Raw genomic sequence first — 20461 nt, forward strand, 5'->3', positions numbered from 1 at the left:
TTAACAATTTCTTTATATTAGAATGATGTTGACTTGTTTTGAAGATGTGACAGGTCTTAAGATAAACCTATGAGTGACATAGTTCCTGTTGGTGAGGTTTGGAATATGTTAGAGCTTGCAGGTTTCCTTTGGTGTAAGATTGGGTGTCTGCTCCTTCAAGGCAACGTTGGCATGATCAGTATGGAATCCTCTTATAGAGAAGATGGAACGCAAATTATTAGGTGGGAAGAAACTGTATTTGTCTCAAAGGGGGTGGATAACATTATTAAAGCGTACACCATCGTCTTTGCTTACATATTATCTCTCCTTGTTAGTGTGGCGAATAAGATTGAGAAATTGCAGAAAAACTTTCTTTGGGGTGGTATAGGTGAAGAGGTGAAACTTCATTTGGTGTGGTGGATTTGGTGTGCACTCCCAACTGCTAATGGCAGTTTGGAAATAGGAAGTTAGTAACATTTAACGCTGCTTTGTTGGGTAAATGGTTATGGCCTTTTGGGATGAAGGAAAAGCAATTATGGAGGTGTGTAGTATCTGTGAAATATGGAGAAGGGTGAGAAGGTTGGTGCACGGAGGGTGTTTGAGGAACTCATGGCTGTGGCTTGTGGTGAATTTAATCATTTAACTATTAAAATTTAATGCAAGTGTGGATAAAGGGACGAAATGTTTGACATTTTAAATTTTCAAGGGATGAAAATGGAAAATTAAAAGGTTTGAGACAAAATAGAACATTTATTATATTTCACGGGCAAAAAGAATGTTTTGACCCCCCTCCCCCCTCTTTTTTTTCAACTGATGTAATGTTGTCAAGGCTCCTAGGTGGTTCACTATATTGTGGTAGTTTGTCTGGTGACTTATTGACCTAGCATTGGAATAATTTTTATACATTGATATGTGGCTCATTGGTTATGCTGAAAGCATTGTGGGCAGAAGAGTTTAAAATCTTAGCATTTGACCAATTGCTGGCTGAAAATGATACCAAGGTGAGAACCTGGTAGGTGTGGTTTGTTCTTAGTTCTTATGATTGTCCTTCCCACTTGTGGAGTCTAGTAATGGTTTCATGTCAAATGATGACATTGTGGTGTAGTGTTTACAGGGTTTACCTGCTTTGTCGCAGATGTTTGCATGCCCGCCCAGGGTGCACCTTTTTTGTGTGAGGACTTGGTATATGGCATAGTTTTCCTTATTGCCTGTTATGAGTTAGTATAATGTTTGGGGCAGAATTGTAAGTCTCCTACTATACCCATATATATAAATAATATGTGTTAGGGTTATAAACCTAGGAAGCACCTGGGTGTGGCAATCTGGTTGCCACACCAGTGTCAGACTCTTGGGGACGATGCATGTCGCTTGTGACGCGGCTGCACGCGCGTCCCCATGAATTAATTTTTTTATTTTTTATTTTTACAGCAAACAGCCTCTTGGGGACGATGCATATCTCTCCTTTTGCTGGGTCACAACTCACAAACAGCCTTTCTCATTCTTTGATTGCTATATCACTCTAGCACAGAGGAGGTGAAAAAATAAAAGAAGAAAGAAGAAGATGATGATGAGAATAAGAGGAGAAGAGATTACTAAGAATCACGGTCTGATGAGGAAAGAGAGGAGACTGAAAGTTTGAACTTTGAATAAGAGTAAATGGTCTTTCACACGTGTAGGAGCTATGAAATGACATAAAGTGCTAAAAGGAACCTTCATGGAAGGTTCCTTGTTTACAATTACCCAAAATGGTAGTTGTATTTACAAAAAAACCATAAAGAAATATTTTTTTGCTCACAATTTCACTCTATTTGAGGTTTTTTTTTTAATTTTTATTTTTTATTAAAAAAAACTATACATATTAATTTATAGTATAACAGTAATAATACATTAATATTTATTTAGTATAATATAAAAAATACTTAACAATATATAGAAAATATAAATAAAAATATATTTAATAATTAATTAATAAATGTATTCTGCTGCACCTGTGTCTTACTTTTTCAAAAATTGCTGTGTCGCCGCGCCGCGCTACACCGTACCTGCACCCAAATCCGCACTTGTGCTTCCTAGTTATTAACTAATAAACCCTAAAACACTTTTTCATCCAAAAAAAATGGTATCAGAGTCCTTAGTCTGCTGTTAACGCCACCGACCACAACCCACCTCTTTTCTGCTGCCAGCCACCTTCATTGTTGACAATGATCACCATTACAAGCTCCAACAACCAGACCGAGCCTCGATTCTCCTCCCTAGCTCCGGCGATTCAGTCACAGTTCAGGTCACCACCTCCCTCCGGTGACACATGTTAGCCACAAGCCGTTGCTTCTACCTCGCGCTGCTGCTGGATTCTTTAGTTTAGGGTTCTGATCTGGTTTGTTAGGTTTTTCTCTGGTGTATTTCTTTGGCCAATAATGATTTTATTAGTTTTTGTTCCTTTGTTGGTTGCTATCAATAGTTGTGTTTGTTGTTGTTGTTGGTTCTCGGTGTTCTCAATGGTTGCTGTTGTTGTTGAGTATTGGTTTGATTGTTGATGACTCTGGGATGTTAGACTTATTTGGTGGTTGAGTTTGTTTAATTGTGGTTGTTGATTCATGGTTTTAGTTGCTCTCCATGGGTCCATTGGCTTATTGTTATCCGTTAATTGGTTCTTTCATACAAGTTTTTATTGTTATGGATTTGAAAGGTGGTGTTTAGCCTCATTTTATTTTATCTTTTGATATGCTTTCAATTACATCCATTTGCCTTGATGGGAGTAATTATGCACAATGAATATCTTCTTGGTAGAAAGAAGTTTGATTATGTGGTTGGTGACTCCCTTGTGTCTATGGATTCTAAATATGCTGATTAGAGAGAGGAAAATGCACAAATTAGGAGTTGCTTGTGGAATAGCATGAAGTCTAAGATTACTTGCAGTTTGGTTTTCTTACCAATTGTTAAACTTACGTGGGAACAAGCCATGGAATTGTACTCCAGCATCTTCATCAAACTTATTTCTCCCAAACTTTTAGAGCATTCACATATGAGGATGTAAAAAAAGACCTATATTACATCCTCAAATACTACTTTATCTATTTTACCAACTCATTTAACAATATACCCAACATCTCAGTTATTATTTTTACATACAACTCAATAAAATAATATAAACTACCTAATAAAATAAATATAAAACAAACCTCTCTCTCTCCTCTCCCAACTTTCTTCTATCTCTTCCTCTGTCTCTCTCTCTTTCTCAACCACCCATCACACAAACCCAAACCTAGAACAACCTTCCACCACCACCACCACCACCATTTATTTATTGTCTCTCTCTCTTCCTCTCTCTTACTCTTTGTTACTACCTCTTCCTTTGAAACAAACCAAACAGGGCAACATCTGGCAAGCCTACACCCAAACCGGCAAGCAACCCACTATTGCCAAGCAACCCAAACACACCACTGATGAGACATGGAGACAGATGAGAGATGAGAGAGGAGATATTTTATCTTTATTTGGGAAAAGAGAATAAAATATTATAAAAAATTTTACATCCTAAGCTATAGTGGGTTGTATATATAAGAGGCCACTGTTCACGGTTACTAAAATGTTTTAGCAATAGCAACCCGGTTAAACTAGGTTTTGAGCATGTGAGGATGTAAAATAGCATTTTGGAGGTTTTACAGCCCCAATGCTACTACTCTTAATGATTTCTCTTTAGGAGACTATTATAACAAGTTTAAAGGTATATGTGAAGAACTCAATATTTACTAACCAATTTCCTTTGATATTAAACCTATGAAGAAATAGAGAGATTAAATGCATGTTGCTCGCTTCCTCTGGCTTACCTAGAAATTTGGATTTGGTAAAATCACAAATTTTGGCTAGTGAGGACATTTCTTCATTGAGTGAAGTTTTTGGTAGACTTAGACATGCCACATTATTTGACTCTAGTACTACTCAATTACCTTACCCTAGTATTGCTACATTACCTTTCGATGATAAATATGCTTTTGCCACTTCTATGAGGAGTAGTAGAGGTGGTCGTGGAGGTTGAGGCCATGGGGTCAAGGCTGTAGAGGTCGTGAGCAAGGGGAAGGGGGTCGTGGTGGAGGATGTGGCCCACGCAAGTGCATTTATTGTCATGGTGAGAATCATACGGTAGATTTTTGTTGGCAGTTGTGGGGTAAACCCTCAGCTCATCAACATCCAGAGTAATTTCTATCCCTGAGGAAGAGTACAATCACCTCTTTTTTATGCGTTCTAATTATGTTGGGTTTATCTCTACAACTACTTTGGCTTAACAAGGTACTTCCATTGCTTGTCTTGCTACTCAGTAACCTTAGGTCATTGACTCAGGTGCTATATGACTGGTACCTTAGGTTTACTCTCTAACCTTGAGCATTCTAGCAATCTTTCCAATGTTACTTTGGCAGATGGCTTAGCCACTAAAGTCTCTGGTTTGGGCACTGTCAATCTCAGTCCTAATCTCTCTTTTGTCTGTTTTATACATTCCTGACTTCCCTTTTAGTCTTTCATCGATTAGTAAGCTTGCTAAAATTTTGAATTGCGTTGCCATTTTTTTATCAACTCACTGTATCTTTTAGGATCTCAAGATGGGGAAGATTCTTGGTGGAGGGCATGAGGCCGGTGGAATCTATTACCTGGATTAGTGTGGTTGTTCCAGTTTGGTGGCTTCTCACTTTTCTATCTCACCTCTTCAGCATCATTGTTGCCTTGGTCATCCATCTCTTAAGAATTTGAAGTTGTTAGTTCTGTCATGTCATCCAATTGTGTCCTTACAATGTGAGGCATCGCAATTGGCTAAGTAGCATGTGGTGCCTTTTGTCTTTCGGTGTGAGAGTCGTGTTAGTAGTCATTTTTCATTTAGTTCACTCTGATATTTGTTATCCAATAAGCACTCCCTCATTGTTGGGATTTAGATATTTTGTCACTTTTGTTGACGATTATTCTAGGGTCACCTAGCTTTATCTTATGAATGGAAGCAATAATTGTACTCAATTTTCAAATTATATATATATATATATATGGAAATAAAGACTCAATTTAATGTTTCATCTCATATTTTTTCAATTTGACGATGCTCATGAATATTTTCATACATCTTTGTCTCAATTTTTTGACGATCATGATATATAATTCACCAATCTTCATGCCTCTATTCTTCACAACAAAATGGAGTTGTTGAATGTAAAATACATCATTTGTTAGAGGTCACTCGTGCCCTATTATTTCATATATATGTTCCTAGATCATACGGGAGTGATGCTGTGTTAACTGCCTGTCACTTGATTAATTGCATGCCATCCACTGTTTTAGGTGGTCAGATCCCTTACTCTGTTCTCTCTCCCACGTTTGTTTCATTTACCTCCTAAAACCTTTGGTAGCGTTCAGGGATTGATAAACTTCATCCTGGATCAATCAAATGTGTTTTTTCTTGGGTATTCTTGCACTTAGAAGGGCTATAGATATTACGCACTTACTCTTCGTCATCATTTCATAAGTGCTGATGTTTACTTTTGATGAGTCTCAATCCTATTTCTCTCCTTCGGTTAGTAGTTGTAGTTCTCTTCGTTGTCTTCATCGCTTACCGCATGTGTCTCCTTTTGAATCTCCTCCTTAGAAACCACTCCATGTGTATCGTTGTTGGTAGAAACCTCCAACTGAGACTTCTTCCCCACCTAGTGATCCACCTCCTGACCCTGACTCTCTTCCAATTGCTCTGCGCAAAGGTAAGCATACTTGTACCACTCATCCTATCTTTCAGTTTGTCTCTTATGGCCATTTATCTCCATCTCTCTATGCTTTTACCTCTTCCTTGAATTTTGTTGTTGTTCCTAAGACTGTCCAATAGGCTATGTCCATACCTAGTTGGAAGTCTTTTATGGAAGAAGAAATGTTTGTTCCGTCTCAAAATGCTTCTTGGTCTTTAGTTACTCATCCTCCAAGGAAAACTACTGTTGGTTGTTGTTGGGTACTATGAAGTACTTGGTGATGGTTTTATTGAGCATTTGAAGGCTCACTTGGTTGCCAAAGGGTATAGCTAGACATACGGTGTTGACTATACCAAGACATTCTCACTTATTGCTAAAATTTCATCTATTAGGATTTTGATCTCCTTAGTTGCCACTTTGGGCTGGCCATTATTTCAATTAGACATTAAAAATGCTTTCTTGAATGAGGATTCAAAGGAAGAGGTGTATAAGGAGCAACCACTTGTGTTTGTAGCTTAAGTGTAGTTTGGAAAGGTGTGTGCAAGCTGCATAAGGCTATCTATGGTCTTAAGCAATCTCCCAAAGCTTGGTTTGGCAAATTTAGTGAAACAATGTTAAATTTTGGAGTGTGACGTTGCCAATCTAATCACTCTATGTTTTCTCATACCTCTGCAAGTAGAAAGATTTTGTTGATCATGTATGTTGATGATATTATAATCACTAGTGATGACAAAAAGGGTATTGATGATTTGAAGAGATACTTTCAAAACTCCTTTCGAACTAAGGATTTGGGCAAACTTTGTTATTTCTTGGGTATTGAGGTAGAACGATCTAAAGAAGGCATCATTTTATCACAAAAAATATGTCTTGGATATTTTGTAAGAAACAGGCTTGTTAGGATAGGATCAAACCAATGGTGACCCCTATTGATCATAATGTTAAGTTGTCGTTTGGTTAGTAAGTTAAATTATCGCCCAGATATATCATTTGTAGTTAGCGTTGTGAGCTAGTTCATGAAAGCTCCTTGCCTTTTACATTGGGAGGCAGTTATTCGGATGGTGAGGTATCTTAAAGATCATCCAGGTCATGGTCTTTTGTATAAAGCTAACAGTCACCTACAAGTGGAAGCCTTTATAAATGTAGATTGAGCAGGATCACCTTCAGATAGAAATCCACTACTGGATATTGCACCTTTCTAGGAGGAAACTTGATCACTTGGAAAAGCAAGAAACAAACTATTGTAGCCAAATCTAGTATAGAGGCGGAGTATAGAGCCATGGCACATACATCATGCGAGCTTATGTGGATTAAGCATTTACTAGAGGAATTAAATTTCGTTGTGAAGGTGCCTATGACTATGAATTGTGATAATCAAGCAGCAATTCACATTGCTTCCAATCCAATGTTCCATGAGTGAACTAAGTTACTAAGCACATAGAAGTAGATTGCTACATTACTCCGCAGAAAGTAGAAGTGTAATTGTTACTCCATACGTGTCTGCAAGAGTTCAAATTGCTGATATTTTTACCAAAGATTTATGTAAATCTCGTTTAGATTTATTATGTAACAAGCTGGGATTGCATGATATATACTCTAGCTTGAGGGCGCAGTGTTATGTTAGGGGCAGAACCATAGGTTTTGTACTGTACCCATATATATATAAATAATATAGTGTGTTAGGGTTATTAACGAACATATCCAAACAACTCCTGTTTTACATCTGATTTTAATTGTAATAGGTTTTTGCATTTTCTGATAGAATGAAGAGAAGATAGCATAGGTGATGGTTGTGTTGATTACATTTTTTTTTTTTTTTTGGGTACAGAAATATACAGGAAGATGTTTCAATGGATGCAGAGATCTCTAATGGAGATAATCAGAGATCTGGTGAAAGTCCTTCTGTTGATAAAGTGGAAGTAGCTGATCCCAACACTAAAGCTGTAAAAAAAACTTTTTTTTGGTCCTTTTCTTCTGGGAAAATTATAGGCTTTTGTTAAAGATTAGAATTTTATTGAATTTAGTTGCTCATAATATTTGCTTGAAGCAATTGAATTCTATTTCTACTATGTTAGTGACTTTAAAATTTTGAATTCCAGGATTCTAGGAAAGGCGAGTTATCAACTGAGGTTTCTGATATGAGCAAGTCTGATCAAGATCATGCTTCAGATACTAATAATATTGAGGAAAGGGCAGCTCATCTGGAAGATTCAGATCAAGTTCCCACCTTTGCCATCCATGAAAAGTCATCCCTCCAAGCTGCTTCCGGCCAACAATCTTCTAACAGGGAGGTGGCTACCTCTGAGCCTACCGAGCTTCATGAGCTACCACATACTAGTGCCCATGGGGAAGTGCTGATGAATGGTGATATGGGATCCCCTGAATCAAGAAAGAAGGTTGTAACTGAAAAACATGGAGGAAAAGGAAGTTCTACCCATGTTGGGAATAGATCGTTGGGCTTTGGACAAAGAAGTCAAGTAAATAATTTTCAAAGGGTAAGGTTTTACTATTTACTGCTGTATTCATTTTGATTAGTTACTCAGCATTTTATTGATTATTTTATTACACATGAATGAGTGGTTATTGTTATAAGATGCACCAACTACCGTTCCAAACCTGCAAAAGGCTTGCAGTTGATTCACTTCTTTTGAATTCATTTGGCTCATTTTGTTTAGGTGTCCTCATACTTCATTGCTTTACTTGTATGTTCTTATCTTATTTTACTCGGTGATTGTGTGTACTGTCTAATGGACCTAAAGTAAAAATGCCTGGCAATGATTTTCTGGATGATTTTTTATGGTGTTTCTGCTGTTTTCTGTGGTTGATTTTTTTGACCATCCTCTCATGTCTTATTTAATTAAGAAACTTTTTCCTCTAATTTTCTGATTGTTCTGTCTGCTATGGTTGCAGAGCTTGTCAAAAATTTTCCCCTGATTTTATCATCTTTGAGTTTCATGTTATACTAGTTGGTAACCAGTGCAATTCATGGGAAACTTTAACATAATATGATTTTTTTTTTTTTTTTTTTCTAACTATGAAATATGATAATTATTGTAGTTAGTAATAGACATTTATTATAATTGTATATGTATATGGAACCATATATTCTAGCATTAGACATTTATTATGATTGTGTTTATATATGGAACTATATATTATAATATTTAAATAAAATATGAAGTGCTAGATTCTAATGTTGGATTTAAATATAAAATATAATTAAAACTCAATTAAAAAAAAATTGAAATAATGATGTGTAAAATCGTGAGGCCTCAAGAGCTTATGTGGCACAATATTATGAGGTCAACTAAAAGTCAAATTGCTTCATTTTTAAATATATTATATATTATAGATTATAGATTATAATCTTTTTAATACCCTGGGCTTTTTGAGTTGAATGTTGCTTCACATTTTTTTCCTTGCATTTAGGTGAAGTCTAGTTATGGTTGTACCCCAGACTTAGGATCAAGTTTCATAACGAGCTTGGAATTATCATCACCTGCTATTGTCCTACCTTGTCACCACTGATATGAATGTATAATAAAGTCAATGAATATGTAAATTGAATCTCATGGTAATATAACTGCCACTTTTGAAGGCTGCAAAGATGTCAGTCACTTCAGGGGAGAATGAGCTAAGTAGATTTAGTGACACTCCTGGAGATGCATCCTTGGATGATCTATTTCATCCATTGGATAAACATCTGGAGGATCGGGCTGCTGAAGCATCAACATCAGCATCAACATCAACATCATACTTGAACGAAGCCAATGCATCTGTAGCTGATGCCGGGAAAAATGACCTGGCTACAAAGTTGAGGGCTACAATTGCTCAAAAACAAATGGAGAATGAAATGGAGCAGGCAAATGGTGGCGGTGATCTATTACGCCTAATAATGGGTGTTGTTGAGGATAATGTTATGGGTATTGAAAGTTTGGTATGTTAAGTCCATGTGGTATAAGTTTCCATACATGCCCCTTGTCCTCATTTATTAATCCTAATGCTTTCTGTTTTTTTGTGTATTTTTGTTTAACAGGTGTTTGATGACAGGTTGCCTGGAGAAAATCTTTTTCCCCTCCAGGTACTATGGAATTTTTTGAACAATAGGTCATAATTCGCCTATGTAATTTCTTGGTTATTGATATTGTTTCTGTGCTAAACTTGATTACTATGATATAAAGTAGTTTAAAGTTAATAATGATTTGCATTCTCCATGTTTTCTCCCTGATTCTGTTGCAAATTAGTTTATTGTTGGATTCTCTTCAGAGTTGGAGTAATCAAATTTCATAAAAAGTGATGATTTTTAATGTGCTAAGGCTGTATTATTGACTAATTCTTGTTTAGTTTTAATGTGCTTAAAGTAACATTCTTAAATCCATTTTGATACTGCTTTGTTGCGCATAACAGTTAGGGTTATATACTTATATGTGTCCCTTGTTAGCTGTTCAATTCTACTCAACACTACTATATCTTCATAGCATCTGATTTGAAGTTTGGCTACATGAATTCTCATTCCAAACTAATTGGGGCGGTGGATCTCTTTTTGCAAATCAGTTTAAGTTATATTCTCTGCTTTAACTTTATGATCAATATTACTAATTCTATTTTTACCTATGTCATTTTTATTCTGTTCAACCATTTTTTTTTTTTGGTTTAAATTGTAAACTAATGCAGGACTACCCCAAAAAGATGCAACCTAAAAATTGAAGAGAAGGAAAAATTGAAGAGAGAACCTGTAAACAGACCATTGGGAGTATTTCTAGAGAAATTTTTATTCATCGTCAAATTAATTCGTCTTATTATTGTGCTCATATAGACTACTAAACTAAGTTGCACCGACACAGACACGGGTACGGATACGGGGGTATGGCAATTTTTGAAAAATAAGGGTATGACACGGCGTGAGTACGGCAAATAAATAATTAATTAAATTTTATATTTAGGCATATTTTTAGAGATAAAATACGTTAATGTCTAGAATTTAAATTATGTAAGAACTACAAATAAGTAAACTAACACCCAAAGTAATACAATAATACACATAAAATGTTTAGAGTACAAACCAATAGTTTAAATAGGCTACATTCAACATCAAACTAAAAACATAAGAGGAAAACAAGCTTTAAAATTTCAAGATGACCATAGAACTAAAAACATAAAAGGAAAACAGAGGGCAGTGGGTTTCACGGTAATGATTTCTCCAAGGGAGTCAATACCGTACTGAAGATTGTTTCGGTTTAGCTAAAAAAATGAAATATTTCTGTACCGGTTAATACCAGTGTACTGTTTTGAAATTATTGCTAATTTATTTTATATATATATATATATATTTTTTTTTTTTCTCTGAGAATTCAAATACTAATACTAATACTAAAAATAATAGTCAAAATAATAATATAAATTATTTTCTTTTGGACCAATGGCATATCAATGACATCATGGCACTGACATATGGTACTCAATGGTTAAAATTTGAAATTGAAAGTTTGAAATTGACCTTCACGTGGGGTTGGCAGAAGACACAAAACAAAGAGGAAATATAAAAAGATTAGAAAAGTTAAAATGAACTAGACTAGAAGGCAGAAGGCATTTGGGTGAGAGAGCAAAGAAAAAGAAAACGAAAAAGAAGCAGCAGAAGAAGAAGAAGAAGAAGGAGAGAGGAGGAGCTTGCCAAAACCTAAGCTAACTGGCATCATGAAGGCGAAATGGTGGTGGCAACGTCAATGTGTCGGAGCCGTGTTGGCACCATGTCGGAGAAGCGAAAAAAAAAAAAAAAAATGGACACCACTCAGACACCGGAGTTCGGTGAGTCTTACTAGTATCGGTGTCTGACACGTGTCGGACACTGGTACTTTGCCAGAAATGGCGTGTCGGTGCAACCTAGCTACTAAACCCTCATTCTAATTGACTTGGGAAACCCTTTTCTAATTGACCTAGGAAACCTAATTTCTAATGGACTTGGGAAACCTTTTTATTTTTTATATAAGAACTGACCTGGGAAACCTAATTCTAAATGCCTAGGGAAATCCCAATAATTAAAAAATAACCCAATTATTTGAAATCAAGCTTTAGTCAGACTTTTGTTTTTGTCTCCATCTCCCAAATGAAGGCTTGGCTACCTTGAATTAGCCATAACGAGGCCTGGCTACCTTGGATTAGTCATCAAATTTTGTCTTTTCTAGTTTCTTTTCTGTTGTAATGGGAGGTGCCATTTTCTTCTTTGTTGAGTCAAAAAATTTTGAATTTTTGTTGGAAGACGGAGGTACTTTTTACATGTTACGTATTTATGAGAGAAGTACGGACTCTTTACATTCAGTGTTCATGGCCAAAGAGAGTGCAAAGCATTTGCTATCCATTGTTGAGGACCTCATGTCCAATGTATCTCCTGGGCAATTTGTGCGAACCTTTAGGGATGGAGAAAAAGTCTTCATTCTGCATTGGGTTCTAGTGCTCATGGTTCTTTTCTAATGATCTCAGAGCTTTTGCATGGTTGTCGAAAAGGCTTCATTGTGGTGCTGGATGGAAAATTTTTGATAAGTAAAGGAAATTTTATTCAAATACTTAATGAGTCACCCCAGTATACAAGAAGTATACAGCAGGGGACCAAAATAATCAAATATATAAATTACAAGCATCCATCAAATCATAGACCGAAAAAATAGAAGGACTTCCTATGAGAGACATCCAGTCCAATAGAGTTTTAAAGAAGAAAAGTTTTAAATCAGCTAGTCCTTTTAGAATCTTCAAAACACCGGTTGTTTCTCTCCTACCAAATGCACCACATCAAACAATGAGGGACAGCCATCCAAATAATACCATTACGATGATGACCAAAATTCCTTGCCAACAAGCAAGGAGCTCAATATAGTCTTTGGCATCGCCTAGTGGATACCAAATACGGTGAACACCATAGACCACAACTCATAAACAATAGGATAATGTAGTAAAAGATTATCTACCGATTCTCCATTACTTTTGCACAGATAACACCGATCTAGAATTAACACCTTCTTAAATAAATTATCAATAGTCAAGATAGTTCCTAAAGTTGCAGTCCAAACAAAAAACTCAATTCTGGATGGAACCTTTTGCTTCCAAATACTTATCCAAGGGAAGGATTGAGTATATACACCCAACAAAGCCTGATAGTAACTGCTTATCTCAAAGCCCTTACTCTTAGCAGGTGTCCAACACATCTTATCCTTACCAATACCTCTCAATGAGACTCCATATATAACATTCCAAAAAACAAACAAAGAATCTGATTCCCTATCATGAATTTCTCGTAGGAATTCTAAGTCCCTAAAAAGAACCCCGTTAGGAAACTGCATGAGATTAGCCACATAAGCCTCTTTATCATTACTGATTCTGAATAAATCTAGATAACACATAAGGATTATCCCCATGCCAGACATCATGCCAAAATTTCACTCTAGTCCCATCTTCAATCTGAAACTGAATGTAGCGAGAAAAAGTAGATCAACCACTACTATAGTTTTCCATAAACTCACCCCATAGGCGCCTGGAACAGAATTAGAGCACCAATCTCCCTCCTCAACTCCATGTTTAGCCCTTATAGCCCTTCTCCATAATGCGTCTCTCTCATACCCAAATCTCCTCAACCATTTTCCCAATAGTGCTTCATTAAAGTATCTCAAATTTCGAATTGCTAGACCCCCAGATTGGATAGGCGAGCATAGCTTGGACCAATTCACCAAGTGATGTTTAGAATCATCTCCCAGACCACCCCAAAGAAAATTTCGTTGAAGTTGTTCTATACGGTATGCTATATCTTCTGGAATTGGAAAAAGGGAGAGGAGATAAGTAGGTAAATTGGATAAAGTACTTTTTATGAGAGTAAGTCTCCCCCCTTTGGATAGATACAATCTTTTCCATCCTGCTAACCTCCTTTCCACCATCTTAATGATGGGATTCCAAACTTCTCTATCTTTCCATTTTGCACCCAATGGAAGGCCTAAATATTTCATAGGAAGTGAGCCCTGCTTAGAACCCAACGCATCTACTAGCATCTCAAAATTTGGAACCACTCCCACAGGAACTAGTTCGGACTTATCCAAATGAATTTTCAATCTCGATACAATCTCAAACCATGGCAAAATCAGGTGTAAAAACATCTGGTTGATATCAGCATTGCACATAACCAACGTATCATCTGCAAAAAGAAGATGAGTTACCTGTAAGTGATCACCTGTGGAGGTACCCACACTAAATCCGGACAATCGACCTTCCGTCACCGCCTTATCCATCATTTTGCTAACTGCCTCCATAACAACAAATAATAATGAAGTCAAAGGATCACCTTGTTGTAAGCCTCTACAATTCTCAAAGAAACCACATGAAGCTCCATTAATCAAAACTGAGAATTTGACCATGGATATACGGTAAAAAATCCATATTCTCCATTTTTCTGGGAACCCAAATTGCTCAAGCATATACATTAGGAAACCCCAGTTCACATGATCATGAGCCTTCTCCACATCCAACTTGCATAACACCCTTGGAATTCCTGATCTCAACCTATTGTCCAAACACTCATTTGCAATGAGACATGAGTCTAGAATTTGCCTATTCTTAACGAAAGCATTTTGAGACTCCGAAATAACATTCCCAGTCACCTCTTTCAACCTATTAGCCAATACTTTAGCAATAGTTTTGTATACCCCCCCTATCAGACTAATAGGCCGAAAATCTTTCACCTCTATTGCATTTGACTTTTTGGGAATCAAGGAGATAAAGGTTGCATTTAAACTTTTCTCAAACTAGATAGTGGTTGGACAGGCTTTGGATTTAATCTGCGGAAGGCCATTGCTCTAGATTCACTTGCTGCCTAGCCACCATCCCAGAATTTATCTAGGCTCAAATAGACTGTCTCGTTACCAGCGGAGAGGTGCTGACAGAGTTATTCCAATACACTGATGTTGGCAGTGGCGGAGGGGGTTGGGGGGGGGGGGGGGGTGGGGGGGCAGAGCAAAGGTGGTTGAGCTAATAAAGGAAAGCAATTAATTCCAAATTTTCAAAATTCAAAATTTTCATTCTTAGGCAGTCAATTTCATGATTCAAGCGAGGGGAATTCTGGTAAGGCGAATGCTCAGATTTGGGCCAAAATTTCGTCAATTATAAATGGTATAGATTCTAATGGAATTAGAGATGGCTTGGTTTTAGATGTCTCTATAAGGATGGAATGTGGGTTTGATGGTAAGTGGGGGGTCAAACGGTAAGACAAATTGACGAACTATCTTGCCATATGCAACCAATTTGTTGAAATTTGGGTATCAATAGACATGGTACAAATTAATTTTTTGAGTAATGCAACATCTACAACAACTCATAGATGACAAACTGTTGAAGCTAAGCTATACCAAAGGGTTGTTGAGGAAAAGAATCAATAGAAAATGAAGAGTTCGGGAGTAAAAGGAATAAGCGAGCTGGGGGGTCTATTCAACTCTATCATTTATGGTTCAGCATTAGCAAGGTGTAGTGGTAATAGTAGAGATAAGGCTCTGCTTGTTTCTCAATAAATTTGAAGTTGCTATCTTGGAATGTTAGAGGGTTAAATGAGTTGGAAAAGTGGCTTCTGATACGTAACTTACTGTGTACTTGGATGGCTGATATTGTTTGTTTGCAAGAGACTAAACTTGAGTGGATTACCAGAGGAATTGTTCGAAGTATCTGGAGTTGTCCTTATATAGATTGGATGTATTTGGGTTTTGAAGGTGCTTCTGGCAGTATTTTTCTTATTTGGGATTGAGGGGTTGTGGAAAAGGTGGAGGAAGTAGTGGTGCATTATTTGGTCTCTTGCATGTTTAAAAATGTTGGTGATCAATTTGAGTGGGCTTTCACAGGTGTCTACGGTCCAAATTTGAGCAAGAAGCGTCAAAAAATGTGGGCAGAATTGGCAGGACTTATCAATCGGTGGGATGTGTCATGGTGTTTGGGAGGTGACTTTAATGTAAATCATTTACCATAAGAGAGATTAGGGGTTGCAAGTTTTTCTTAGGTTATGTATGGCTTCTCTAATTTCATCTCTCTTCATGGGCTGATGGATATCCCTATGGAAGGGGGCCTTTACACATGGTCTAATTCCTCCTCAGCATCTAGAATTGATTGGTTTCTTTTCTCTCCACTTTTGGCATATAATTTCACTCTTTTCTCCCAAAAAAGGTTGTCTAGAGTTTTATCGGATCACTTTCCAATTTTGTTGGAGGCGAGAGCCAACGGAGAGGGTGAATTCCTTTTATTTTTGAGAACATGCGGTTGAAGGTAGAGAGGTTTGTATACAAAGTGAAGGGCTGGTGGGATAAGGGCATCTTATCTGTTTCAAGGGACTCCTAGCTATATATTGGCTAAGAAGTTGGCAGCTTTGAAATTAGATCTAAAATTGGATCTAAAATAGTGGAATGAAACAGAGTTTGACAATGTCACTATTAAGTAGTTATGGATTAATTTGAATGCTTAGATGTTAGAGGAGAGACCCACCCTCTAATAGCTTGGGAAAAATTATAACAGGTACTCCCTCTGTCCTAATTTGTTTGTCCTGTTTAAAAAGTCAAACTTTTTAAGAGAACATTATTTATTGTCTTGTCTGCCTTATAAAAATGTATAAGTTTACAAAATTACCCTTAAATAAATTTATCAATTTTTTTTAAGAGTTATTTTTAATGAGGCAACTACAAAGATGCTCCAATTAGATTGATTTTTTAAATATTTTTTAGTTTTCTTTTCGAATAGTTTTGAAAATAAAATAGAGGTATAATAAGAATATTAGTAAATTAATGAATTTTATTTTTAGAAACATGACAATATTTTGGGACATACCAAAATAAAATAGAGGACAAACAAACTGAGACAGAGGGAGTAAATTTCTGTAAAGAAATTGAGTTCACTTTATTAGAAGAGATTAGTTGGAGACAAAAGTTTAGGGTGCTACAGTTGAGGGAGGGGGATTCCTATACAAGATTTTTTTCACAAGATGGCCAATTCTAAAAGAAGAAATAATGGTATCAAGAATCTTCTAGTTAATGGGAGTTTGTCTTCCAATAAAAATTTGATTGTGGATTGTATTACTCAATTTTTCATGGATTTATATTATGAGCAGCAAGTTGAAACATTTTCCAGATGTGTTGGAATTTCCAACGATATCCAGAGATAATGCGAATTGGTTGAGAGACCTTTTGAGGAGACAGAGATATTTGAAGTCATTAAGGATTTCAATGGTGACAAATTGCCTGGGCCAGATGGTTTTCCCATGGCATTTTTGGGAGATTCTCAAGCCAAATCTTATAGCTGTGTTTCACCATTTTTTCTGCTTAAGGTCAGTTTGTAAAAAGCTTGAATGCAACCTTCATTACTCGCATTCCAAAAAAAACTACTATAGTAGAAGTCAGGGACTTTCTCCCTATTAGTCTTGTTGGGGGGTGCATAAAATTATTATGAAAGCTTTAGTTACTCGACTACACAAAGTCATGGGAGATACAATTTTAGCTTCACAGAATGCTTTTGTTCTAGACAAGCAGATTCTTGACCCTGTCCTTATTGTTAATGAATACCTTGACAATAGATTGAAATTTGGTCTGCCAGGATTACTTTGTAAACTAGATGCTGAGAAGGCTTTTGATCATGTGAATTGGGGCTTTCTTATGAATTCGTTAGAGCGTAGTGGTTTTCCTAATAAGTGGAGAAGGTGGATTTTCTTTTGTCTATTTACTGTAAGTTCTACTCTTAATAATGGTTCTCCCTATGTTTTTTTCAAGAGCTCCTAAGGTTTGAGACAAGGCGATCCTTTGTCTCCTTTGTTATTTGTTTTGGTCATGGAAGCTCTTGGAAGAATGTTGGATAAAGTGGTTTTCCTAGTAAGTCAGAATTGGTACATGTGGGATTGGTGCATAACATTAAGATATTGTTGAATGTCCTCGGCAAGGTTCATAATATTCAGATATTGTTGAATGCCCTTGGCTGTAAGCATGGTACTCTCCTAATGAAATATTTGGGTCTTCCTTTGGGTACAAAATTTAAGGATAAGACAATATGGAACCCGATTTTGGAGAAGGTGCAAAGTAGATTAGTGGGATGAAAGTGTTTGTACTTATCCAAGGGAGGTAGAGTCACTTTAATTAAAATACTCTATCAAATTTTCCTACTAATTTCCTCTTTTTATTTCCTATACCTGCTTCTGTGGTTAACCATATTGCAAAACTTCAGTGGAATTTCTTATGGGGTGCTCAAGGGGATGAACCCAAGTTTCACCTAGTTAAATGGGCCACTGTTTGTACTCCTCTTTCTTCTGGTGGTTTGGGATAAGGAATATGTAACTTTTTAATGAAGCTTTTCTTGGGCAGTGGTTGTGGAGATTTAGGCTTGAAAAGGATGCTCTTTGGAGGCAAGTGATAGAGGTGAAATATGGATGTGCATGGGGTGGCTGGTGTACCGGTTCAATTGCTTGTCCCTATGGTGTTTGTGGAAAAATGTTAGTCGGGGATGGCCTTCTTTATCTCGTATATTTTGTATGAAATAGTTGATGGGTCGAGGTTGAAGTTTTGTCGAGACCGATGGTGTGGGGAGACTTCTTGCTATAAGCTATCCTGAATTATTTAGAATTTGTCGAGATAATGAGGCAAGTGTGGTTGAGCTTATGAAGTTTACTAATGGAGTCCTCCATTAGGATGTAAGTTTCTTTAGGGCTGTCCATTATCCAGAATATGAGGCTCTGTTGAGCTTCATGGATACCATATATGGAACTTCTGAAAGGGGGATTGGGGAGGATAAAATGAGCTAGAAACCAGATAGAACTAAGGGGTTCATGGTTAGCGCTTATTATTGTCTTCTAGTGAGCTCTAATGATTTATGTTTCCCTTGGAAAAGCATATGGAAGCAGAGGACCCCCTCTCGAGTGGCTTTCTTTGTCTGGACTGTTGCTTTGAGGAAATGTTTGACGATTGACAATATAAGAAAAACTAAGGTTTGGATATTGGATTGGTGTTATATGTTTAAGTGTAATGGTGAATCGGTTGACCATGTTTTCCTTCATTGTCCAATTGCTATGGATTTGTGGTTTATGGTTTTGGGTATATTTGGAGTAAGTTGGGTTATGCCAAATCCAGTTGTGGAGCTCCTAACTTGTTGGCAAGGTTGGTTTGGTCGTCATTTAAACAGTCAATGACGATCATATATGGATAATTTTTCCCCATTGTTTACTGTGGTGTCTTTGGAGGAAAAGAAATAGTAAGTGTTTTGAAGATAATGAGAGATCCATATCAGACCTCAAGTTATTTTTCTTTAGAATCTTAGTGGATTGGCCTTTGCTTTTTGAAACCAATCATTCTCTTATTTTCTTGAATTTTTTGATTTATGTCATTTTTGTACTTGATTTTCTTGACCCCTATACACTTCCTGTGTACTAGGGCGTCCCTTTTTTTTTATATCAATAAATCTTGTTATTAATAAAATAAAAATTACAAAAATAACCTAGACTCTCGGAAATTCAATAACAATACTCATAAACCTAATTAACTAGTAATACCTTAAAAAAAAAAAAAAACACTTGACTTCAAAATCAAAGAAGACTAAATTAAAATAAATCTTTCCTCTTTCGCTTCCTGCATCATAAACCCTTCACTTACCTTGTATATATCCTTTGTACTAGGACCACACACTGTTTTAATATAATCTTTTTACTTTTTTCAAATAAATTATTTCTACATTGACTGATGTACAGGCCTTCTATCGGCATGTTCATGCCATCTCGTACGACTTTCATTCTCTTTTTTAACGAGTAATAATTTTATGAAATGTCATGTATGCAGGTGACCTCAATTGATGCCCTCCAACATCAAACAGACATATTTGAATCTTATCCAATTATATTGACATCTTGGTCGTAATTAGCTTTTTTTGTTAAAAAAAAAAATCCTTGTCTTAATTAAATTCATTTTGTGGAAGTGCTTTTCAATGATACTTTACCATTAAAGCATAGTTGGCCTTATGGTAGTCATATAAGTTTTTTCTGAAATTAAATATATTCTACAGTTATGTATTATCCAAACACTTCATACACTCAGTCTAATTCTATGGGTGACATCTTGAATTTCCCTTTGCTTTTGGTGGTCGGACTAAGACTAAGTTTCTGAAAGTGATTATCTATTTTGCATTCTGAACCTTCAAATTGTTGCTATTACCTCATCCCTATTCTTTCATTGCCTACTGTTGAAGTTATAATTCTCTAGTGAGATTAAAATTTCCTCATACTGATCAAGTTTCTAACTTTCCTAAAATAATAATAATAATAAACTTAGCATTTTCTTATGATTGATATAATCTATCTCCTATTGTATAAATGTTCCATTGTCCATTACACTAACTCAAATATGCCATACAGATTGAGTAGTCCTGCCCCGCATGCATATTGAAATGGAATGCATTTTTTTATTTTTTATTTACAGCTATAATGCACTTGAATATGGATAACAAATAAAGTTTAACATATTCCTCCTTTGCTAGGCTGTTGAGTTTAGCAGATTAGTTTCATCATTGAGACCTGACGTATCAGAAGATGTGATAGTGTCTGCTTGTCAGAAACTTATTGCCATCTTTCACCAACGCCCTGAGCAGAAAATTGTTTTTGTGACCCAGCATGGTCTGCTCCCTCTAATGGAACTGCTTGACATTTCGAAAACAGAAGTTTCTAAAACTCATGTATGTTAGTTACTTGCTACCTGGTTATTATTTAGATCCCCCCCCTGCCGCCCCCCCTCTTT

General features: G+C 36.4%; 1 protein-coding gene across 1 annotated transcript in view; it reads left to right on the forward strand.

The window, feature by feature from the left end:
- Positions 1-20461, forward strand: part of LOC126717924 (MAP3K epsilon protein kinase 1-like) — a 65003-nt gene that overhangs the window by 35737 nt on the left and 8805 nt on the right. Inside the window, exons 11-15 of the mRNA XM_050419918.1 lie at positions 7519-7633; positions 7790-8185; positions 9289-9627; positions 9727-9771; positions 20205-20399. Of these exons, the coding sequence (XP_050275875.1) occupies positions 7519-7633; positions 7790-8185; positions 9289-9627; positions 9727-9771; positions 20205-20399 (1090 nt within the window). The remainder of the gene's footprint in view (positions 1-7518; positions 7634-7789; positions 8186-9288; positions 9628-9726; positions 9772-20204; positions 20400-20461) is intronic.

Source organism: Quercus robur, chromosome 3 (genome assembly GCF_932294415.1).
Source record: "Quercus robur chromosome 3, dhQueRobu3.1, whole genome shotgun sequence".
Taxonomy (NCBI): Eukaryota; Viridiplantae; Streptophyta; class Magnoliopsida; order Fagales; family Fagaceae; genus Quercus; species Quercus robur.